The sequence below is a fragment of the Macaca mulatta genome, chromosome 20 (genome assembly GCF_049350105.2).
Source record: "Macaca mulatta isolate MMU2019108-1 chromosome 20, T2T-MMU8v2.0, whole genome shotgun sequence".
Taxonomy (NCBI): Eukaryota; Metazoa; Chordata; class Mammalia; order Primates; family Cercopithecidae; genus Macaca; species Macaca mulatta.
In genome coordinates, this window is record NC_133425.1 from 80,245,221 (window position 1) to 80,267,500 (window position 22,280).

At 49.7% G+C, this 22,280-nt stretch overlaps 1 protein-coding gene across 2 annotated transcripts in view; it reads left to right on the plus strand.

The window, feature by feature from the left end:
- Nucleotides 1-22,280, plus strand: part of CRISPLD2 (cysteine rich secretory protein LCCL domain containing 2) — an 89,025-nt gene that overhangs the window by 56,766 nt on the left and 9,979 nt on the right. For both annotated transcript variants that reach the window (XM_001112988.5, XM_015126725.3), the window contains exons 13-14: nt 2,527-2,602; nt 11,576-11,709. In XM_001112988.5, coding sequence (XP_001112988.3) covers nt 2,527-2,602; nt 11,576-11,709 — 210 coding nt within the window. The remainder of the gene's footprint in view (nt 1-2,526; nt 2,603-11,575; nt 11,710-22,280) is intronic.

A 22,280-nucleotide genomic window follows, 5' to 3' on the forward strand; every position in this document is an offset into this window, starting at 1 on the left:
TCCCAGCACTTTGGGAGGCCGAGACGGGCGGATCACGAGGTCAGGAGATAGAGACCATCGTGGCTAACACGGTAAAACCCCGTCTCTACTAAAAAAAATACAAAAACTAGCCGGGCGAGGTGGCGAGTGCCTGTAGTCCCAGCTACTCGGGAGGCTGAGGCAGGAGAATGGCGTAAACCCGGGAGGCGGAGCTTGCAGTGAGCTGAGATCCGGCCACTGCACTCCAGCCTGGGTGACAGAGGGAGACTCCGTCTCAAAAAAAAAAGAAGTACACGATGTGTTTTGGCCAAGGCATACAGGGTCACAACCACCATCCATCAAAGCGGAGGACACTATCACCACCCCATGGCATTACTGCCCTGGTGGTCAGTCCTTCTCCCTCCACCTCCCAGCCACACCCCTGCCACCAGGGAGCTTCTTTCTGTTGCTCTGATTTTGCTTTTTCAGCAAAATTATGGCGCCATGGTGGGGTGTGGTCCTGGGTGTCTGTGGCTTCTTTCAGTCTGTGTCATGTGTTGGAGACTCAGCCATGTTGTGGAGTGTGTGTGTTTATTCTTTCAAATCCTTATGCAGCATTCCATTCTGTGGATACGTGACAACGGGTTCGTCCCGGGAATCAGTTCTACAGGCAGCTAACCCCAAATGACTGATCCGTGGAGGATGATGCCTCCCAGCATAAAATAAAGGGTGTCCTGGCAACACCTGTCACTGAAGTTCCTGGTAGATCCTCTTGGGAAGGGAACACAGAGGAAACATCCTCTCGTTTGAATGGGCTGAGGCGCCTTCTCAGATGGAAAAGGCCACGGGATGTCTCCACTTTGTAGATGTTCCCCAGGGTTCAGATCATATAATACATCTGTAATGCTAAGCTGCCCTTCAAACAGAGCACACTTTCTGACTTAGCTCCATTGTAAAATTAGAAATAGAAGGAGAGTCCCAGGACCCGGGGTTGAAATGCTCCGAGGATGAAGACGTCTGCCCTGGAGGTTGGGTGGTGTGGCCTTCATGAGCCCTTATACTGGGCTGGAGACCTGTGGATTCTCTAAGGGACAATACGCGGTGACCCCAGGGTCTGAGCAGCAAAAGGCCTGGGAGAGCAATGGTTGGGAGGGGCCCAGACTCCTTTCCCTCGGCCACCACCCCACTTCAGCCTTTCTCTGGGCCTCCGCTGCCTCTGCACCACCGTCTTGATCGCCCTTGAATGTTCGAGTGGGGATAACAGCCTTTTAGTAGATTTTCCCTGAATATTAGAAAGAAGCAGAAGGAAAGAATTTCAGAAAATACAAACAGAAAAACTTGACAGAGTACAGTATCCAAAATGTTAATTTCTGACCTGCCATTCCAAAAGAAGAAGTAGGAGAGAATGGAGAATGTTCTTAGACTCTCTCCAATTCTTTTTTTTTTTTTTTCTTTGTTTTTGAGACCAAGTTTTGCTCTTGTTCCCCAGGCTGGAGTGCAGTGGCGCGATCTTGGCTCACTGCAACCTCTGCCTCCCAGGTTCAAGCCATTCTCCTGCCTCAGCCTCCCTAGTAGCTGGGATTACAGGCCTGCACCACCACGCCTGGCTAATTTTGTATTTTTAGTAGAGATAGGGTTTCCCCATGTTGGCCAGGCTGGTCTTGAACTCCCGACCTCAGGTGATCCGCCTGCCTCGGCCTTCCAAAGTGCTGGCGTTACAGTTGTCAGCCACCACGCCTGGCCTTTTTTTTTTTTTTTTAAATCCACACACACACCCTTTCTCTCTACCCACTCATTTCCCTTCCCCGCCCCTAAGAACTGTTTCAACTTCTCAGTCCCTTTGCCAGGCCTTCTTCCTTCCCATAATCCTGTCCATCTGGGGCCCTATGGCTTCCAGCTGCCATTTTGGTTTCTTGATCCTGGGCTCCAGCCCACGTTGGACTGTTCCGGATAAACAAAGAAGATCTTTTTTTAAGTAAAGCCTGTGCTCTTTCCCAGCTTGAGTTTGTCAAACCACCCAGGAGTCACTCATTTCCTCATCCCCTGGAGCATCTGTGGGTCCTGACACAGAGTGATCTAACCCCTTCCACCGCAGGTTATCAGTGCCCCATCCTTGGAATATTCTGTGACTCACTGAGGTGAGGGCCCTCCACCCTTTCCTCCTCCACACAGGGAAGCGGCCTTAGAAAAAGTCTCTCGATGCTAATCTCCGTAATGTACCCACAGTATGAACCGGTCAACACCCAAGAATGGGAGGAGCGGCCTCACAATTCCACACTCTTCTCTCTTAGATGTTTCTTCCCTTTACCTTCTTGTTTGTGCATGTCTTTCGTGGATGTGTGTGTGTGTTTAAAAATTCTATCTACACTGTGTAAGAGAAGCAAAGATATTACTATCTTTACCTCCGCTGAGGGGGGGACGTATTGTTTTTTTCCTAATGAGGAAAACTGTGTGGCGGTTTCCTTTCACCTAAGAGCTTAAATCTTGGAATTCAAATAAAGAGAGCCAGCTTAAGAAGTTTGGTTTTCTGTGCTCAGACCCATCGCATAAATGCTTCCTGTTTTCCAGAGTCCGTTGTCCGGCGCGCTGCAAGGACGAGCCTTCCTACTGGGCTCCGGTGTTTGGAACCAACATCTACGCAGATGTGAGTAGGATGCATTTGCAACAGCTGCCTCTCAAAGCCTGTTCAGACCTCAACATGCACGCTCCAAAATCTGGATACTTGAGACTTTATTCCAGTGCCTCTTAGCTAAATTAATTAATTAATTTATTTATTTAGAGATGGAGTCTTACTCTGTTGCCCAGGCTGGAGTGCAGTGGAGTAATCTTGGCTCACTGTAACCTCTGCCTCCTGGGTTCAAATGATTCCCGTACCTCAGCCTCCCAAGTAACTGGGGTTACACAGCCCACCACCACGCCTGGCTAATTTTTGTATTTTTAGTAGAGACAGGGTTTCACCATGTTGGCCAGGCTGGTTTTGAACTCCCTACCTCAGATGACCCGCCCACCTCTGCTTCCCAAAGCACTGGGATTCCAGGCGTGAGTCACCGCAGCCAGCCAACCCCTTAGCTAAGTTTCGATCACTCATTTCTGCAAACATTGCCCCCATTTCCCCATTTCTAGAGATAGTAGTGCTTCCACCTACCTGTCCTCATGAATGTAGATTCAGGAGTGCCTGGCCTTACTCAAATGTTTTCATAGTTTGAAGGCTCTCATGCTTCAGATAGTTCATTTTTCCAGCTATTTAGTCACCTTCCCAGCTCTCTGGATGCATTTATAGCAACTGGTCCACGCACTGTATTTCTTCTCGGTTATGCACACACCTAGCTAAAAGCACAAAGAAGATAATACAGACTACCCTAATTTACTACTTGTTAATAGCACTCTCGTTATACGAATCTCTTCCTCTATTCTTTCCCTCCGAATTTTAACCAGGGAGCTTTAGCCTGGTTTTTCTTAGGTGAATCCTGCAGAACACAGTCTGTTCCCTCTGGTTGTCCAGGGTTTGGGGACATGGTGACACAGACGATGTGATTGTGGTCCCAGTTCTGCTGCCAGCAGGCTGTGTGATCTTGCCAAGCTGTTTCCTTGTGGTTGAATGGCCCAGAACTGGGATTATCAAATCCAGGGAATCTTCTAGATCTAAAATTCCGTGATTAGGGCAGCATCATTCATCTCTAGCTAATGTTTTTTATTTTTTTATTTTCTGAATAGAGACGGGGTCTCACTATGTTGCTCAGGCTGATCTCAAACTCCTGGGCTCGAGCGATCCTCCCTCCTTGGCCTCCCAAAGTGCTGGGATTATAGGGGTGAGCCACTGCACCCGGCCTGCAGATAGTGCTTTACTCAGCTGCTTGTCATCATCCCCTCCTTTACAGCTCTCCCCCGCCTCCCCACCACCATCTTTGCCTCTGTCCGCATTAATTTGTTACAGATTCCTGTAAATATGAGGTCACTGGGCTCTGTAAGGTCAGAGCAGGCTTCATGACTAAGCGTTTTCGCCCTATCTTTTTTCTTTCCTCTTTAAATGGGTCTTTTTTCCTTCTTGAAAGTGATTCAGCTAAAATTGAGTTATAAGAGTTAGAATTTTTATGAAGGAGTAAAATAATATATGTCGATTATTACACCAAATGTTTGAACCAAATTCTACCATTAAGAGACAGAGTCTGAGGTTTTCAAATGATATAAAAATAAAGAGCTGGGCAAAGCTATCCCAGTCAAATACAAACAAACACATGAAAAGCAAGAGTGCCAATATTCCTCTCTGAAAAAGTGGAATTTAAAGTTAAATGTACTGAATGAGATAAAGCAATGTTACACAATGGCACAAAAGATACAGTTTACTGGAAAAGGAATAAAAATTATACACACCAAACAATATAGCAGCTAAACCTATAAAGCAAAAAAAAAAAAAAAAAAGAAAAGAAAAGAAATGCAAGAACTTAATGGATGTTTGCAACAATAGAAGGCTACTTTTTTTTTTTTTTTTTTTTTTTGAGACAGTTTTGCCCCTGTCGCCCAGGCTGGAGTGCAATGGCACAATCTCAGCTCACTGCAACCTCCCAAGTTCAAGCGAGTCTCCTGCCTCTGCCTCCCGAGTAGCTGGGATTACAGGCGCCCGCCACCACACCCAGCTCATTTTTGTATTTTTAGTAGAGATGGGGTTTCACCATGTTGGCCAGGCTGGTCTCGAACTCCTGACCTCAGGTGATCCACCCGCCTTGGCCTCCCAAAGTGCTGGGATTACCTGCATGAGCCACTGCAGCCGGCCAAAAGGCTGCCTTTTATTCAACACATACTATGTTTTAGGTCCTTTAAAAACACCATTTCTAGGTATCTTTATCCTTATCCCTGTCGGAAGAAAACAAGGCTCATCGTAACCTGTCCAAATCCACGCAGTAAGCATGTGGCAAAGATGACAAACAGATGAAGATGTGTCCGGCTTTAGACTCTGCTCCTTCCCTGGTCTATCTTGCCTTGCTTAATGTTACCTGCATTCATAGTTACACCGATATGAACAGGCATGAGGGTGAAGAGCTACGTGCAGTCTTCACGAACAAGTGTCACTAGGATTTTGAGCTTTTGGGACCACAGTGCTCATGACAGGGCTTGACACTATCATTGTTTGTTGGAGGAATAAATCAATGAAGATAGTGCAGTAGTCAGTACTTAAACAGCTCTTAAAAAAGGAAGAAAGAATGAAGCAGGGAAGAGGGAAGGAGACAAGGAGGGAAGGAAGAAAGCCTCCTCCGTATGAGAGGTTCTTTTCTGGCCTTAGTTTCTAGGTCACTGTATTCTGGGAAATGATGATGGCTTTTGGAAAATGTCTGTTTAGCTATGGGATTGATTTTGGGAGAGCTGCCTCCAGACCTTCAAAGGGCCTGTTCCTGCCTGTGGCTCCCGCCTGTTCACCAGGACTGCATTTCCTGGCAGACCCCTCGCTGTGTGGCGAGCTGCAGACAGAAGCATCGGGGTGTGGCCCAGGGAGCCGAGCCACGACGGTGACATTTGCCAGTTGTGGGAAGCCGGGCAACCTTTCCCCTCCTCTGAACCTCAGTCTTCTGTCCTCCCCGTCCTCCTTGGTGCTTGGATACGTTCTCACACTTGTGCACATATCAGAATCCACCCCCGCACCTCCTTGAGGGCTGGAGCAGATTTCCAGGCCTCGCCCTGGAATCGTTCAGGATCAGTGGGGCTGGGTGAAGCCAGAGAATCTGCATTTCCAACAAGTTCCCAGGTGACCCTGCTGGTCTGGAACTGCATGTTGAGGACCACTGGGCTGGCGAGGACAAGCCCCTGGGAGTTTTCTGTTCTGGCGGTGGTGACTATGGCAATCATGGCGGTGGCATTTGTCTTGACTGACACCTACTAAGCATGTGCTGTGTGCCATCCTGCGTTAAGCCTGGGGTCTTATTTAATCTTTTTTTTTTTTTTTTTTTGAGACAGAGTCTCACTCTCTGTCACCCAGGCTGGAGTGCAGTGGCGTGACCTCGGCTCACTGCAACCTCCGCCTCCTGGGTTCAAGCAATTCTCCTGCCCCAGCCTCCCAAGTAGCTGGGATTACAGGCGTGTGCCACCACACCAAGCTAATCTTTGTATTTTTAGTAGAGACGGGATTTCTCCATGTTGGCCAGGCTGGTCTCGAACTGCTGACCTCAAGTGATCTGCCTGCCTCTGCCTCCCAAAGTGCTGGGATTACAGGCGTGAGCCACCGCGCTCAGCCCTTCTTTAATCTTCCCAGGAGCCCTCTTCTTCCTCACTGTCATCACCCTATGTAGGACAGTGGACAGATCGCCGGCTCCACGGCTCCACGCGGCAGTCCCGCCTCTGATCTTTATCAGCTGAGTGATTTGGGGCAAGGTGCGAGCCCCCCGCCCCTCAGTCTGCCTGTCTGTTGAAAGGGAATGATAAAGATAACACCTACCTTGTAGAGTTGTTGGGATCACTGTGTCCACGCATGTGAATTGCTTAGAACAAAGACGCGTGAGGATGTGACCTGATCTGGTTTACGCAGAGAAAGGAGGGGCTCTGGGGTTCACACAGGTCATCCCAGGTCACACAGCCAGCAAGCGCTGGATGCAGGATTGGTTACCAACCTCATGGATATCAATTGTTAATAAATACTCAGGTATTCCTGTTGCAACAGGCCCTGAGAAAAGGAATTGGACGCCTTGTCCCGTTTACTGAAGCCTGCTGAGAGGAGAGGTGTGGGAGAAAGGAAAGGTGTTTGCGTGGGAGATGTGCCTGTTGATAACAGGGCCTGTGGTGTGAGAAAGATCCCGCCATGGGTGTGAGCTTTTCGTACTGATGCCCTGCGGCTTGATGTTATCACAGAAAACTTTGTGTCACTTTTGTGTCCAGAAATCCTCCAGGGACTGAGTCAAAGCGCCGCCTCTGGGGCTGCCTACCAGAACCTCTTGGCAGGTCTCAGCTAGGAGGGTGCCCCTCCCCCGCCAGGGCTTTTAGCGGTTGAGCTTGCGACACGGAAGGGATGGGTCCCTCCTGGCGTTCCATTGGGAAACAGCCCGGGCCTTGCTCCTGGTGCTGCAGCCGTTGGCAGTGTGAGCAATGCTCAGAGAGACAGAGAGCCTGGAGGCCTTATTTCATCTTGTTGTTGTTGTTGGAAATGCAAATTCTCTGGCTCCTCTCAACCACTGATCCTGAATGCTGAGAGCGGGGCCTAGAAATCTGCTCCAGCCCTCGGGTAGGGGCGGGGGTGGATTCTGAAACCTGCACAAGTATGAGAACTTATCCAAGCACCAAGGACTCCGCCTGCTGTAAAGAACAATGAGCCTGATTGTGTTCACTTACCAAACTTGCCCCTTTTGAGAGGAATTCTAAAATGGTCACTTCATCTTCAAGTCTCCTCGCTTCTCTTTGAGTTGGATGCAAAGTTATTGCTCCTTAGTCCTTAGCCGGGCACAGAGCTCTCTGAGAATTAAGAAGTTGTGGATCTTTCCTCTGAAGGGGGAAAATGCGTCCCGGTTCAGGCAGGGAGGCTGGCCACCCCGGTTTGCCCAGGGCTGAGGGGTTTCCCATGCCCTGTGCTAACACCAGCCCCTGCTGGTTCACAGCCTTCTGCCTGCAACTCCAGGGCCTCCCAGATACCCAGGATCCCGCTTTGGGCTAAGGAACCCCGCCCTCATCCGTTTAGTTTAGTTTATTTATTGAAGAAAATGAAGACATGTTAGCACAGGGTTTTTAGAAAGTGGCCTTCAGTTACTCAGTAAACGAATCCTGGAAAGCAGGAAATCCACTTTTCAGGTCTTTGATATGAATGTGTGTGTTGGCTCCACTTTTCTCTTTTGTTTTTTGTTTTTCTGAATAGGCCTATGACTGTTAATGTGGGAATGCTGGATCCACTCTTTTTTTTTTTTTTTTTGAGATGGGGTCTCGAGCTCTGTCGCACAGGCTGGAGTGCAGTGGTGCCATCGCAGCCCACTGCAGCCTCAACCTCCTGGGCCCAAGCGTTCCTCCCACCTCAGTCACCCATGTAGCTGGAACTACAGGCATGTGCCGTGACGCCTGACTAATTTTTTAAATTTTTTGTAGAGACCAGGTCTCTCTATGTTGTCCAGGCTCGTCTAGATCCATGCCCGGCTAATTTTTGTATTTTTAAAAGAGGCTGGGCACGGTGGCTCAAGCCTGTAATCCCAGCACTTTGGGAGGCCGAGACGGGCGGATCATGAGATCGAGACTATCCTGGCTAACACGGTGAAACCCCGTCTCTACTAAAAAGTACAAAAAAACTAGCCGGGCGAGGTGGCGGGCGCCTGTAGTCCCAGCTACTCGGGAGGCTGAGGCAGGAGAATGGCGTAAACCCAGGAGGCGGAGCTTGCAGTGAGCTGAGATCCGGCCACTGCACTCCAGCCTGGGCAACAGGGCGAGACTCCGTCTCAAAAAATAAAAATAAAATAAAATAAAAATAAAAGAGACAGGGTTTTGCCATGTTGGCCAGGCTGGTCTCGAACTCCTGACCTCAGGTGATCTGCCTGCCTAGGCCTCCCAAAGTCCTGGGATTGCAGGTGTGAGCCACCGCACCCGGCCAAACTGGTATTTTCAAAGAGTCCACCTCTGTTCATTCCCTCATGCCTGGAACCTGCTAGATTGTGGTGTTTGTCACATTCAAAGGGCAGCTCAGGGTGCATTTTCCAGACAAACTGTCCTTTTACAGTGGATCCTGAGACACAGGCTCTCTTTGGCCTTAGCAATGCTTCCGGGGCCCCCAAATGGGCCGAGGACAGTGGTAAGGACAGGGGACAAAGGAGCTATGAGACTGTGCCGGGGACGGTGGTGGTCTGGCCTCTATCGAGGGGTCACTGATTATTTCTACAAAGGCTCCCCGAGCTTGGGTTTAGCTCCCCACTCCCTTCTCTGTTGTAGTTAAAAAAAAAATACAACATAAGCCGAGCAATGGCTCACACCTGTAATCCTGGCATTTTGAGAGGCCAAGGTGGGAGGATCGTTTGAGGCCAGGAGTTTGAGACCAGCCTGAGCAACATGGTGAAACCCTATCTCTAAAGAAAATGGAAAAATTAGTCAGGCGTGGTGGTGCGTGCCTGCAGTCCCAGCTACATGGGAAGCTGAGGTGGGAGGATCACTTGAGCCCGGGAGGTCAAAGCTCTGCTGAGCCCAGATGGTATCACTGCACTCCAGCCTGGGTGACAAAGTGAGACCCTGCCCCCCACCCCCAAAAAAAATATGTAACATAAAACTTACCCACTTAACCATTTTTAAGTGCACAGCTTAGTTGTATTAAGCGTATTCACATTGTAATGGGTTAGACCTCCGGAACTGTTTCGTCTTGCAAATCTGGAACTCTGCACCCACTGAACTGCAGTTTCCTACTTCCCCTCCGCCAGCCCCTGTACTCTCTGTCTCCATGAATTTGACTTCTTTGGATGCCTCCTATAAATGGAATCATCCCAGCTTCATCTTCTCCACCATGTCTTGCTCTTTTCTTGAAGGAGGTGCCAGCTTGGTGAACCAGTGGCTGGGACTTCATCTTCTCCCTGATGACCCCTGGGGTCGAGTACTGTGCAGAGGGGAGGGTTTCAGAGGTGACAGAGCCCAGCCCTGCCCTCCCGCTGAGTGACCCATTGCTGGATGTTGAGCTTTCAGGCTCAAACCTGCTGGTGGTGGCTTCTGTCTGCACACTACACACGCGGGGAGGACAGAACACGGGAGCCTGCACCATTCACCTCCCCACCTTTGACGCACAGAGTGCCTGGGGGCTCAGTCCCCTGACAGCCACGGCCCTGACGTCACTCGGTTGTGAATGGAGGCAAGACTGGAGTCTGTCTTCCTGCTCTGTAGACAACGGGTCCGGCTTTTCATCTTTCCTTAAATTAGCAAGTTGCTGCGGGGGACTGATGAGGCGAGTCCATGAGCCTGGGTGAGCCTGTTGTCCAGATATCCATGGTGCCATTCTCCTGGAGATTCCATTTCCTATAAATTTGAAGTCAGGCCGGGCGCAGCGGCTCACGCCTGTAATCCCGTTACTTTGGGAGGCCGAGGCGGGCGGATCACCTGAGGTTGGGAGTTCGAGACCAGCCTGACCAACATGGAGAAACCCTGTCTCTACTAAAAACACAATAGCCGGGCATGGTGGTGCATGCCTGTAATCCCAGCTACTTAAGAGACTGAGGCAGAAGAATCACCTGAACCCAGGAGGCAGAGGCTGCAGTAAGCTGAGATTGCACCATTGCACTCCAGCCTGGGCAGTAAGAGCGAAACTCCATCTCAAAAAATAGATAGATAGATAGATAGATAGATAGATAGATAGATAGATAGATAGATAAATCTGAAGTCATCAAACTTAAGGGACTTCATAAATCAGATCACTAGATCTACCCACAGTGGGGACATTTTTGTGGACAGTGGTTAGAAGCTGTTCGGTTCCTATTACTGTTAGAATAAATCACCACAGACGTGGTGGCTTAAAGAAACCCAGGTTTATTATCTTTACAGTTCTGGAGGCCAGAAGTCCAACGTGGGTGTCACCAGGGTAAAATCAAGGTGGCAACAGAGCTGGTTCCTTCTAGAGGCTTCAAAGGAGAATCCGTTTTCTTGCCTTTTCCGGCTTCTAGAGGCCACCTGCATTCCTTGGCTCATGGCCTCTTATTCCATCTTCAAAACCAGCAATGGGGCCGGGTGCAGTGGCTCATGCCTGTCATCCCAGCACTTTGAGAGGCCAAGGCAGGAGGATTGCTTGAACCCAGGAGTTCAGGACCAACGTGAGCAACACAGCGAGACCTTGTCCCTACAAATAACTTTTAAAAGTTAGCCAGGTGTTGTGGTACACAACTGTCGTCCCAGCTACTGGCGAGGCTGAGGTGGGAGGATCCCTTGAGCCTGGCAGGTTTTATCACCCAGAAATTGAACTCGTTGATGATGTCAGAAAACAGCACATCCTGCCTCTGTGTGGCACCCAGCTGCTCCCTTAGTACCTAGAATAGTCCAGAACCCACCGCGTGTCCAGTCTACACGGCATGAATGGCCCCTGCCCACACCTCCTGCCACGTTCTGCCTGACTCACTGTATTCCAGCCACCCTGTCCGTCTGTCTGTTTCTTGGACGTGATGAGTTCACATCCACCCCAGGGCGTTTGCACGAGCCTTTCCCTCTGCCTGGGATGCTCTGTGCAGAGACGTTCCCACGGCTGTGACTGTTTCCTTTCTGTCGTTCAACCTTCCCTGAGCAGTTCCCCCTGATGAAACTACTCTCAGGCAGGCCCCCTCCACCCAGGCATTTAGCTGGTTTTGTTTTCTTCATAACCGACAATACCTCATTTGTGTATTTATTTATTTGCTCACTCGACTTCATGAAGGCAAGGTCTTTATCTTGTTCCCTGCTGAATTCCCCCAGTTCCTAATCCAGTGCCTGGCATATAATAGGTGCTTAGAAAACACTTGTTGAACAAATGAATGAATGCATGATGTCCAGTCTCTCTGGAGAGACCACCGAGGTATCAAGGTAGTGATGATTATTTCCCAGGGGTTGATGTGGTCGACACCCCACCAGCTGGGGCGCCCGGCAGTGAATGGTTGAGCCCCAGCTGGCTTGACCTGTGAACTGGAACCCCCGTCCCTGACCACAGTCCCTCCTGTGCTTCCAGACCTCGAGCATCTGCAAGACAGCCGTGCACGCAGGAGTCATCAGCGACGAGAGCGGGGGTGACGTGGACGTGATGCCCGTGGACAAAAAGAAGACCTACGTGGGCTCGCTCAGGAACGGAGTTCAGTCTGAAAGGTAGGGCGGTGTTCTCCAACCTCTGACACCCAAGCCCGGCTGCTAAGGGTCCCTCAGGGGGCCTGGGAAGAGGCCCAGAGTCATTACCCTTTAAAATAAAACTCCGGTAGACTTGCATGAATTCTTACCAGGACTCCCAGGTAAGAGCCTTCTTTGCTTTTCTCTTTCTTTTGTTTTTCAAAATAGGGAATGCTTTTCCCTACTATCACATTTGGGATTAAGGAAAAAAAAAAAAAAGAACTTTTTTTCCTATTATCAATGAACGTTTTTATAGAAAATTTAGAATCTGTAGGAACATCAGATAAGCCCGAAGATAAACAATCATCCGTAACTCATCAGCGGGGAGAATTACTGTTAGATTTCTTGGCGTGCGTCCTTCCGGTTGTTTTTCTTTGTGTGTGTGTGCATTTTTTTCCCACAAAAAATGGGATCAAATGATAGTTACATACTAGTCATATAAAGCTACATCGTAATATAGTTACATAGAGTTAAATAAGATCAGGGAGCCTGGAGTCCTACAGACTTGGGCCCTGTTTCTTACCAGCTTTGTGGCCCCGAGCAAGCCACCTGATTTCCTTAAGCCTCAGTTTTCTCCTCTGTGAAATAGGGATAATAGTAGACCCTGCCCCACAGAGCTGTTGGGGGGTGAACGGAGATGGTGCCTACCTAGTGCCTGGCAGTAAGAAGCACCCTGCAAATGAGGGTTATGTTGATTACTCTGTATTCCCACTCGAGACCATACCTTTATGGAAATCTACAACCATAAGTCATTAGCAGTGACTGCGAATGACTGTAACGTGCTTCTCTTCATAGCTGGTGTAAGTCCTTTCCATCTGTAGGGGGGGGGCAGATCCTCCCCTAGTAAGTAGCCTTCTCCGGCAATCTCTGCACACTGTGATTGTTTCCTTAAATCCCTAGAAGTGGGCGGGGTGTGCTGACTCAAGCCTGTAATCCCAGCACTGTGGGAGGTAGAGGTGGGTGGATCACCTGAGGTCAGGTGAGGCAGGAGAATTGCTTGAACCCAGGAGGTGGAGGCTGTAGTGAGCCAGGATTGCGCCACTGCATTCCAGCCTGGGCAACAAGAGCAAAAGTCTGTCTTAAAAAAAAAAAGAAAAAACAAAAAAAAAGAAGTCCCTAGAAGTGAAATTCCTAAGTGAGGCGTTTCCCGAGTGTCCTTCAGAAAAGGCACTCAGCCTCCCGAGTAACTGGGATCACAGGCATGCGGCACCACGCCCCACTAATTTTTGTATTTTTACTAGAGATGGGGTTTCGCCATGTTGGCCAGGCTAGTCTCAAACTCCTGACCTCAGGTGATGCGCCTGGCTTGGCCTCCCAAACTGCTGGGATTACAGGCACGAGCCACCGCACTCTGCCGCTGTGATTATCTCTTTAAAGATCTCCAAATACAGTCACATTCTGAGGTGCACTTGAGCGTTAGGACTTTTAGGACTTTAACATACGGATTTTGAGGGACCACAGGTGAGCTCATAATGGGGCAATGTTGAAGAGTTCATATTTGAGGGCCGCTCTTTAGAGAAGGAATAAAATCAAGACTGTAACGTGCCCTGGGACCTTGGACGCTCAAGCCTCCCTGCCTCCTGGAACACGGGCCCTGCTTCCACCGCCAGCCTCCTGGGCACTTTGAGCAGCGGGCTCACCCTGTGAAGACGCCGCAGCGTCACTTGTACCCAGATCATGCCCATTCTTCCCGGGACCCCTGCCCGGTGACTGTGCCATCGGCAGCCCCGAAGAGCCCGAGTAGACAGCTTCCACGTTTTCTCCTTCAGCACGCGCGGCCTTTGTTTGGGAAAAGCTTAATGAAGGGAAATTCCACTGATTTAATGGGAGGGAAATGAAGCAGCTGATTAGGAGGAATTTCCTGGCCGGGCTGGAAAGAAATCCCAGGGCATCAATTTACTGAGCTCTTTGTACCCTCTTTAAGAGAAAACAGTCTCCCTGAGCAGCGCAGGCAGCTGGGATTTGTTCCCTGTCGGGCTGATTCATGAGAACATCACGGCAGTGCCCTGTGGGCTGGGGACAGGGGCCTCCTTGTGGGGCCCCATTGGTAGGCGCCTGGGGAGGGCACGGAGGGAGAGAAGGCCCCCGAAGCAGCTTCCCCACCCCCGCCGCTATCACCCAGGGTTTGGGGGGCTGCCCGTCTTTCTCTCTTCCCATGACACCCACCCAGATCGCCACTGTCGCTGTCTTTGTAGGTGTCTTCCAGGCATCCCTCCCAAGCACAGATGTCACTGGTGCCTTCTGCACTCTAGAAAGATTTTAGTGATTTTCTGCAGCATTTCCAGAGTTAAGACTTTGCTTCTCTTCCTTCTGGGACTCTCTGCTCCTTTGTCCTGTGGACTGGCGTCTGTGATAATGCTTGGTTTCAGCTTCTCTGTGCCTCAGTTTCCTCACTTATAAAGGGGGGAATAATATTACCTGCCCCCTGGGGTGGTGGCAGGGCAGGAGGTCTCCAGGTGGGGTCCCCAGGCTGACGGTGTCCATATCGACCCAGAGCTTGTTGGAAAAGCACATCCTCCGGCCCCACCCAGTCCCGCTGAATCGGAATCTCTGTGAGGGGCCCAGCAGACTGGGTCTGAGCAGGCCCTCCGGGGCGTTGTGAGTGTGACAGCCGCTGTTCTAAGAGTGACCCGAACCTGGCAAATCTGAAATGAGTCAGTCAGCACTCACGCCCCACCCTTGCTCCAGCCTGGCTTGGGGGAGAGTGCAGAGCCTGTTAGATGTGGAAATAACAGCTCCATAGTTTCTGTTTCTTAGGGTTTCTGGACACATAGAGGGATTTTCGGTCATCCAACCCTTGAGATTCTCAGCCCTGAGTTGTCCAATACAGCAGCCACCAGTGGTGGGTGCTCACTGAGACCTGAAACGGGCTTGTCCTGAGCCCATTTGGAGATGTGCATAAGTGTGAAACACATACCACATCTTCAAGATTTTATACCCATGACTCTGATATTATTTTGCTACTAAGAGTCATTCAGTGAGGAGTGGTGGCTCACACCTGTAATCCCAGCGCTTTGGGAGGCCAAGACAGGCGGATCATCTAAGTTCAGGAGTTCAAGACCAGCCTGACCAATATTATAAAACCCCGTCTTTACTAAAAATACAAAAATTAGCCAGGCATGGTAGTGCACGCCTGTAATCCCAGCTACTCAAGAGGCTGAAGCAGGAGAATCGCTTGAAACCAGGAGCTGGAGGTTGCAGTGAGCCGAGATCACGCCACTGCACTCCAGCCTGAGTGACAGAGCAAGACTCCATCTCAAAAAACAACAACAACAACAAAAACAGTCATTCATTTACTGATTATTCATCGCACACCTGTGCTGGGACCCAGGGCACAGGTGATCAAGTCCACAGAACTCGTATCTCAGAAGGGGAGTGAGCACTGGAGCCCCACACAGGCTGGTGGCCAGGACAGTACGTGGCACCCACTGCACTGAGGATGCTGCTCACCCACTCCCCGGTGGGGTCACCTCGGGCAGGCAGTCTCCCCAAGCCTTGGCGGCTGCTCTAATGGGTCACCATGAGAATTATGTGAGAGAGTGTGTGCGAAACCCTCGGCTAGTGGCTCAGAGGAAGCATGACATAAAACCCAGGGGCACCTGTTGCCACAACCTCAAAAGATGCCATGGTTCTTTTCTTATAGGGTCAGGTGGCTCGATCCTAAGAAATGACCTACATGACTCATCTCTCAGGATAAGGAGTCAGGGATCTTCCAGGAATTCATTCTTTCATCCTGGCTTCCTTCCTTCCAACACTCACTGCATGCAGGCATCATACACTTAGTGAGTGCAGATAATGTCCCAGGCACCCAGGATCCCACAGGGAGCACAACAGTGGACCTCTGCCATCGTGGCATTTGCCATCTAGTGAGAAGACACAGTGCAGAAACGACAATGCCAGCGGCAGGGCCCAGGGGGTCACTGTTGTGGAGGGACAGTTTAGGGAGGCATCAAGAGGGCCAGTCTTACTGTCCAGAGGGGACTGCTTGGTGACATGGCTCCCAAGAGAACCCTGCAGAGACACCTGGGCATGGCCATGCCCTGTCCTTTCCTTATTTAGTTGGGACCTCAGCCACTGTCTCTGCACAACGCACGGGGCTGGGAAATTTCCCAGGAGCCTGTTCCCAATAGGGGCTGTGGAAACCCAGCCTGGAGCCAGAGGGCGGCTCTGTCCCTGATGGTTGCAGAGCCCTAGAGGGGTCACAGGCAGTCCCAACGGAGATGCAGATGTTGTATATACTGTGACCAGTTCACAGCAAACTGTATTTTAAATGTAGGGAATCCTTCAATCACACCAACCACCAAAACCCCCAGACAGAATTCTCAGCACACGGGTCCAAAGTCAGTTCTGCTTCACCGTGGTTTTGGTTGAGCAATGATCCTCTTCTAGAAGAGGACTTCCTGGACGTTTCGAAAGGCAGCCATGCAGGAATGAGGCAACATAAGAGACTAGCACCTGCTCTCTCACCCCCGCCTGCCAGGTGGCAAAGGAAAGAAAAGACATCAGGAAGAGCTTTCAATACTGGGACGAAAGTGTCTGAATATTCTTGGGGAAATGCTAGACATCTGGATGGATGTCAGTTCAGAATTTTTTCTTAGACCAGAACCATTTTTAACACAGATTTTGCAAGAGATTGGGAAATATATCAACAATGATGGTGAGCATTCTTGCTCACTTGACATTTTGAAATTTCACCTTTATACAAAGGTGTATATGGGTGGACATCCATCTGAATTGCAAATTCATTCACCTAACACTTACGGGCAGCCCCTGGGCTAGGGACTGGGGACACAGCCGGGAACAGAAGAGAAAAAAATCCCTGTCCTCAGAGGGATGTGGTCTGCTATAGCAAGTGCAGTAGAGATATGATGTGAGCATGCATGGAATTCTAAAGTTTCTAGAAGCCAAAGGAAGAAGTAATAGAAGGGAAATTTTAGGATGCATTTTACTTATCCCAATGTATCCGTATTATTTCAATATGTAATCAACAGAAAATTATTATTAGAAATAAGAAATGTACATTCTGTTTTGGATACAAGATCTTGGAGATCTGGTGTGTGTTTCACACTTATGCACATCTCCATTTGGACAAGCCTGTTTTGGGTGTCAGTGAGCACCCACGACTGGTGGCTACTGTGTTAGACAACTCAGCACCGAGAATCTCAAGGGTCGGGTGACTGAAGATCTCACTATGTGTCCAGAAATCCTGAGAAACAGAAACTACTGAGCTATCATTTCCAGATCTAAGGAGCACCGCCCTCTCCCCCAAGCCAGGCTGTACCAAGGCTGGGACATGAGGTTCTCTCTGCTCTGCAGAGGAGCTGCTAATAGCAGACAGGCGGGTTCCCATTCCCTCCACCCATATCCCAAACTTCCACTGGCTCTGCACACATTAGCACATCTAATTCCCCAACAGCCCTGCAAGGTAGGAAATGTCATTATCCCTATTTTATCATTAAAGAAAGGGAAGCACAGAGAGGTTAAGCAACTTGCCCGAGGTCACCCAGCCTACCAGGGGCAGAGCTGGGACCCAAACCTAGGCCACCTGCACCAGAATCCATGCTTTTAAGCAGCACTCTTGACTTCCTCAGCCTGGACAGACCACTGAACTTGGGGCACAGACCCTTCCCAAGAAGGGGCCAGGGAGAACCTTAAATGCCAAGATAAACTTGTTCCTATCTTTACAATAGAAGAAATATATACTTATTTAAATACTACATCCAGAGAGCAAAAAGTGAGAGTCCCAACAGGTGCCCTGCTAACCACAGTTAACTGCTGATTTATACCTTTTCTTGACCTGTTTTCCCTCTGTGCACATAAAACACACATAGAAATCAAAATAGAGATTGTGTTGTACGTGCTAGTCTGAAACTTTTCCCCCCGAAGAATAATGATATATTTCATCAAATAAGATGAAGAAGTTTGACAGTTCCCTAGGGTGTGGGCTTTGTGAGGACAGTTCCCTCACCACATGTGCATACCCGGCCTGCGCTCCCCACATTCCCACTTTGAAGGGAGGGTGAGGTTTAAGCCTAGCAGGGGCAATGGCATTTGTAGCTCCCAGCTACTGAGCACCTGCTGGATGCTTGCCTCTGGCCCAGGTACCTTCCTGGAGAGGCTCATGGACTTTTTACAGTGTCCCTAAGGAGTGGGCACTTCGATGAACCCAGTTTACAGATGTGGAAACTGAGGGTCAGAGAAAAGGGTTAACCAGCCCAAGGTCCTAAAGATAAGCACCAAACCTGTATCTGTCTAACTTTTAAATATTTCTGAGGGATCAATAGAGGGGTGAGACTCTGGGAGAACAGGGAGAACAGGATTGGAATCCTTTTTTTTTTTTTTTTTTTTTTGATGGAGTCTCCCTCTGTCGCTGAGGCTGGGGTGCAGTGGCGCGATCTCAGCTCACTGCAACCTCTGCCTCCTGGGTTCAAGTGATTCTTCTGCCTCAGCCTCCTAAGTAGCTGGAATTACAGGCACCTGCCACCACACCTGGCTAATTTTTTTTTTTATATATATGTTTAGTAGAGATGGGGTTTCACCATGTTGGCCAGGCTGGTCTCGAATTCCTACCTCAAGTGATCCGCCCACCTCAGCCCCCCAAAGTGCTGGGATTACAGGTGTGAGCCACCGTGCTCATCCAGGATTGGAATCCTTTAAAAAAAAATTATATAGAGAGAGAAACACACACACAGATAACATACACAGACACAGACACATACACACTCACAGACACGTACACATATACAGACAGTCCTAGACACTTAAGATCGTTCAACTTACGACTTTTCAACTTTATAATGGTGTGAGAGCCATGTGTATTCAGCAAAAACCATACTTCGAATTTTGCATTTTGATTGAAAATTCTTCATACTAACTTCCTTGTCAAATAGGCCTGTGTTAGGTGATTTTGCCCAGCTGTGGGCTAAGGTCAGTGTCCTGAGCACACGGAAGGTAGGCGAGGCTGAGCTGCGACGGAGGCGAGGTGTATTCAGTGACGGAGGCGAGGTGTATTCAGTGATGGAGGCGAGGCGTAATCAGTGACGGAGGCGAGGCGTATTCAGTGACGGAGGCGAGGCGTATTCAGTGACGGAGGCGAGGTGTATTCAGTGACGGAGGCGAGGTGTATTCAGTGATGGAGGCGAGGTGTATTCAGTGACGGAGGCGAGGTGTATTCAGTGCATTTCTGATGTGGGCTTCTGACTTCCGATGGGTTTATCAGGACGCTACGCACTGTAAGTCGGGGAGCATCGGTGTCGACAGTCATGTACGTACATATAGAGACAGTTATGTACATATAAATGATATTTCTTAATAATTAAAAAGAAATTACACTTTTTAAAAGCCAGAAGACCAAGCACTCAGGGGGTTCCTCTTCTGCCGTCCTGTTAATGCTGGGTTCGGGACTCCACGGGCAGCTTCCCTGTCTGCCCATGGGACCAGAAGCGGCCGTCCACCCTCCTTAATCCCGTCTGTGTGTCGGATGATGCCAAAAGGCAAGCTCTTCCTCCCTGGGTCACTTTCAAGGCAACTGAAGAGGATGCAGCACTGCGTGCCTGTCCCTGGCTGGCCTCCAGGAGGGAGCCCTGGGCTTCTGGGGAGCTCTTTAGAGAATCCCTGGATTGTTCCTGCCCCTTTACTCTGGCCTTTAAAGGGCATCTCTAGGCCTCGTGCAGTGGCTCATGCCTGTAATCCAAGCACATCGGGAGGCTGAGGTGGGAGGATCACATGAGGCCAGGAGTTCAAGACCAGCTTGGCCAACAGGGCAAAACCCCGTCTCTACTAAAAATACAAAAAAAAAAAAAGTTAGCCAGGCATGGTGGCACATACCTGTAGTCCCAGCTACTCGGGAGGCTGAGGCAGGAGAACTGCTTGAACCTGGGAGGTGGAGGAGGCTACAGTGAGTGGAGATTACACCACTGCACTCCAGCCTGGGCGACAGAGCAAGACCGTGTCTCAAAAAGAAGACTAGAGAAACCTCAACAATATAGTGAAAATAATTTTAAGACCTTAATAGCCGACACCTAGAAACAACCTCTGTAAACATTCCAGAGTATTTTCTTTCAGGTTTCTTCTATGTTTACATACAAACATGCTTTTTTGTTGTTTGTTTGTTTGAGACAGAGTCTCACTCTTTCACCCGGGCTGGAGTGCAGTGGCGTGATCTCGGCTCATTGCAACCTCTGCCCCCCAGGTTCAAGTGATTCTTGCGCCTCAGCCTCCCTTGTAGCTAGGATTACAGGCGCCCACCACCAGGCTGGGCTAATTTTTTGTTTGTTTTTTGTTTTTTGTTTTTGTTTTTGTTTTGTTTTGTTTTGTTTTTTGAGACGGAGTCTCGCTCTGTCACCCAGGCTGGAGTGCAGTGGCCAGATCTCAGCTCACTGCAAGCTCCGCCTCCCGGGTTCACGCCATTCTCCTGCCTCAGCCTCCCGAGTAGCTGGGACTACAGGCGCCTGCCACCTCGCCCGGCTAAGTTTTTGTATTTTTAGTAGAGACGGGGTTTCACTGTGTTAGCCAGGATGGTCTCGATCTCCTGACCTCGTGATCCGCCCGTCTCGGCCTCCCAAAGTGCTGGGATTACAGGCTTGAGCCACCGCGCCCGGCCTATTTTTGTTTTTTGAGACGGAGTCGCGCCCTGTCGCCCAGGCTGGAGTGCAGTCGTGCGATCTGGGCTCACTGCAAGCTCCGCCTCCTGGGTTCATGCCATACTCCTGCCTCAGCCTCCCCAGTAACTGGGACTACAGGCACCCGCCACCACACCTGGCTAATTTTTTGTATTTTTAGTAGAGGCGGGGTTTCACTGTATTAGTCAGGATGGTCTCGATCTCCTGACCTCGTGATCCGCCCATCTCGGCCTCCCAAAGTGCTGGAATTACAGGTGTGAGCCACCGCGCCCAGCCAACTTTTGTATTTTTAATAGAGATGGGGTTTCGCCATGTTGGCCAGGCTGGTCTCGGACTCCTGATCTCAGGTGATTCGCCTGCCTTGGCCTCCCAAAGTGCTGGGATTACAGGCGTGAGCCACCACACCCAGCTTAAACACGCTTTTTAAAAAGGGATTTTGCTATTAGTATTGTCTAGCTAATCGGACTGTGACCAGCTCTTCAAGCCCTAGCCTGTCTAGCCACACCGTGGTTGCAATGGCTGCATGCACAGATTCCGAGGCATGGATAGACCATCATCCATTTATCATCACTGATGGACACTCAGATTGTTTCCGTTTTTCTTTCACTGTAATAAACAACACTTGAAAGAACATTTTTACGCAAGCCTGTGCACTTTCTTGACGATTTATTTAGGTAACTTCCTCTTAGTAGAACAGCCACAGCCACCAAAGTGCTGTCCTAAGGCAATGCACAGTGTTGCGCTAAGTAAAAAAGTCAGCAAATCCTCTCCTGTGTAAGGCTCCCCCGCCAGTGGCTTTCCACTGCACTAAGAATCAAATCTGACCCCCTCCCATTCAAGGCCACAGCTGCCTCGGCCCCTGCCCGCTTCCCCACCCTGTCTGTGCATCTTCCTCCTACATTTCCACCTCCCTGGCCCCTCTGGTCCTTGACTGCACCAAGATTGTGCACACCTCAGCGCTTCTGTACCTACCGTCTGGTACCCTCTGGGCTCTCGTGCGTTCCCGGGCTGTGTTTAGACTGAAATGGCCCCTCCCTAGGAAGCGTTCTCCACCATCCAGCCTGCGCTTGTCCTCTTGCTCCCTGATGGATCTGTGCTATTTGCCCTGACTCATCACCTTCTGCAACTGTTTCTTGCTCATGTTTTGCTGCTTCTTTTCCCACCCCAGACTGTAAACTTCCTGAAGGCAAGAGCCTCACTGGTCTAACCCCGCCTCCCTGACGCTGCCCAGCTCCTGGCACATAGCAGGTGCCCAGTAAACACTGGTTGAATGACAGACTTTGCTGAGTTCAGCAATTGGTTCAGAGCTGGTCGAGGGCTTTTATTTTAATTGAGACAGGGTCTCACTTATGTTACCCAGTTGCACCACTGCACTCCAGCCTGGGCATCATAGGTGAGACCCTGCAGCCTCACCTGCAGTGGCTTGTGATTGCACCACTGCACTCCTGGGCTCAAGCAATCCTCCCACCTCAGCCTCCCGAGTTGCTGGGACCACAGGTGTACACCACATCTGGCTAATGTTTTTACTTTTGTAGAGATAGGGTCTCACTATGTTGCCCAGGCTGGTCTCAAACTCCTGGGCTCAAGCAGTTGCCTACCTTAGCCTCCCAAAGTGCTGAGACTACAGGCATGAGCTACTGTGCCCTGCCTGAGGGATTTTTAATACCCTTTATCAAAGTTGTTTAGTGCTGTTTATGAAAGTTGCTTGACACACTTGATAAAAAGTCCATTAATTTTTATGAAAATTACCCAGAAATACTACAGCAATTTATACTCCTTCAGGCATGTATGGGAGTGACAAGCTAATCCAGAAAGATAACCAGAAGGCAAGATCTGGGAAAGAAGGGTGGGAAGGGTGATAATTTGATAATTATCAAGCCACATTCGTTATTCATCAGACACATACAACTACCAACTTCCCCAGTGTACCTG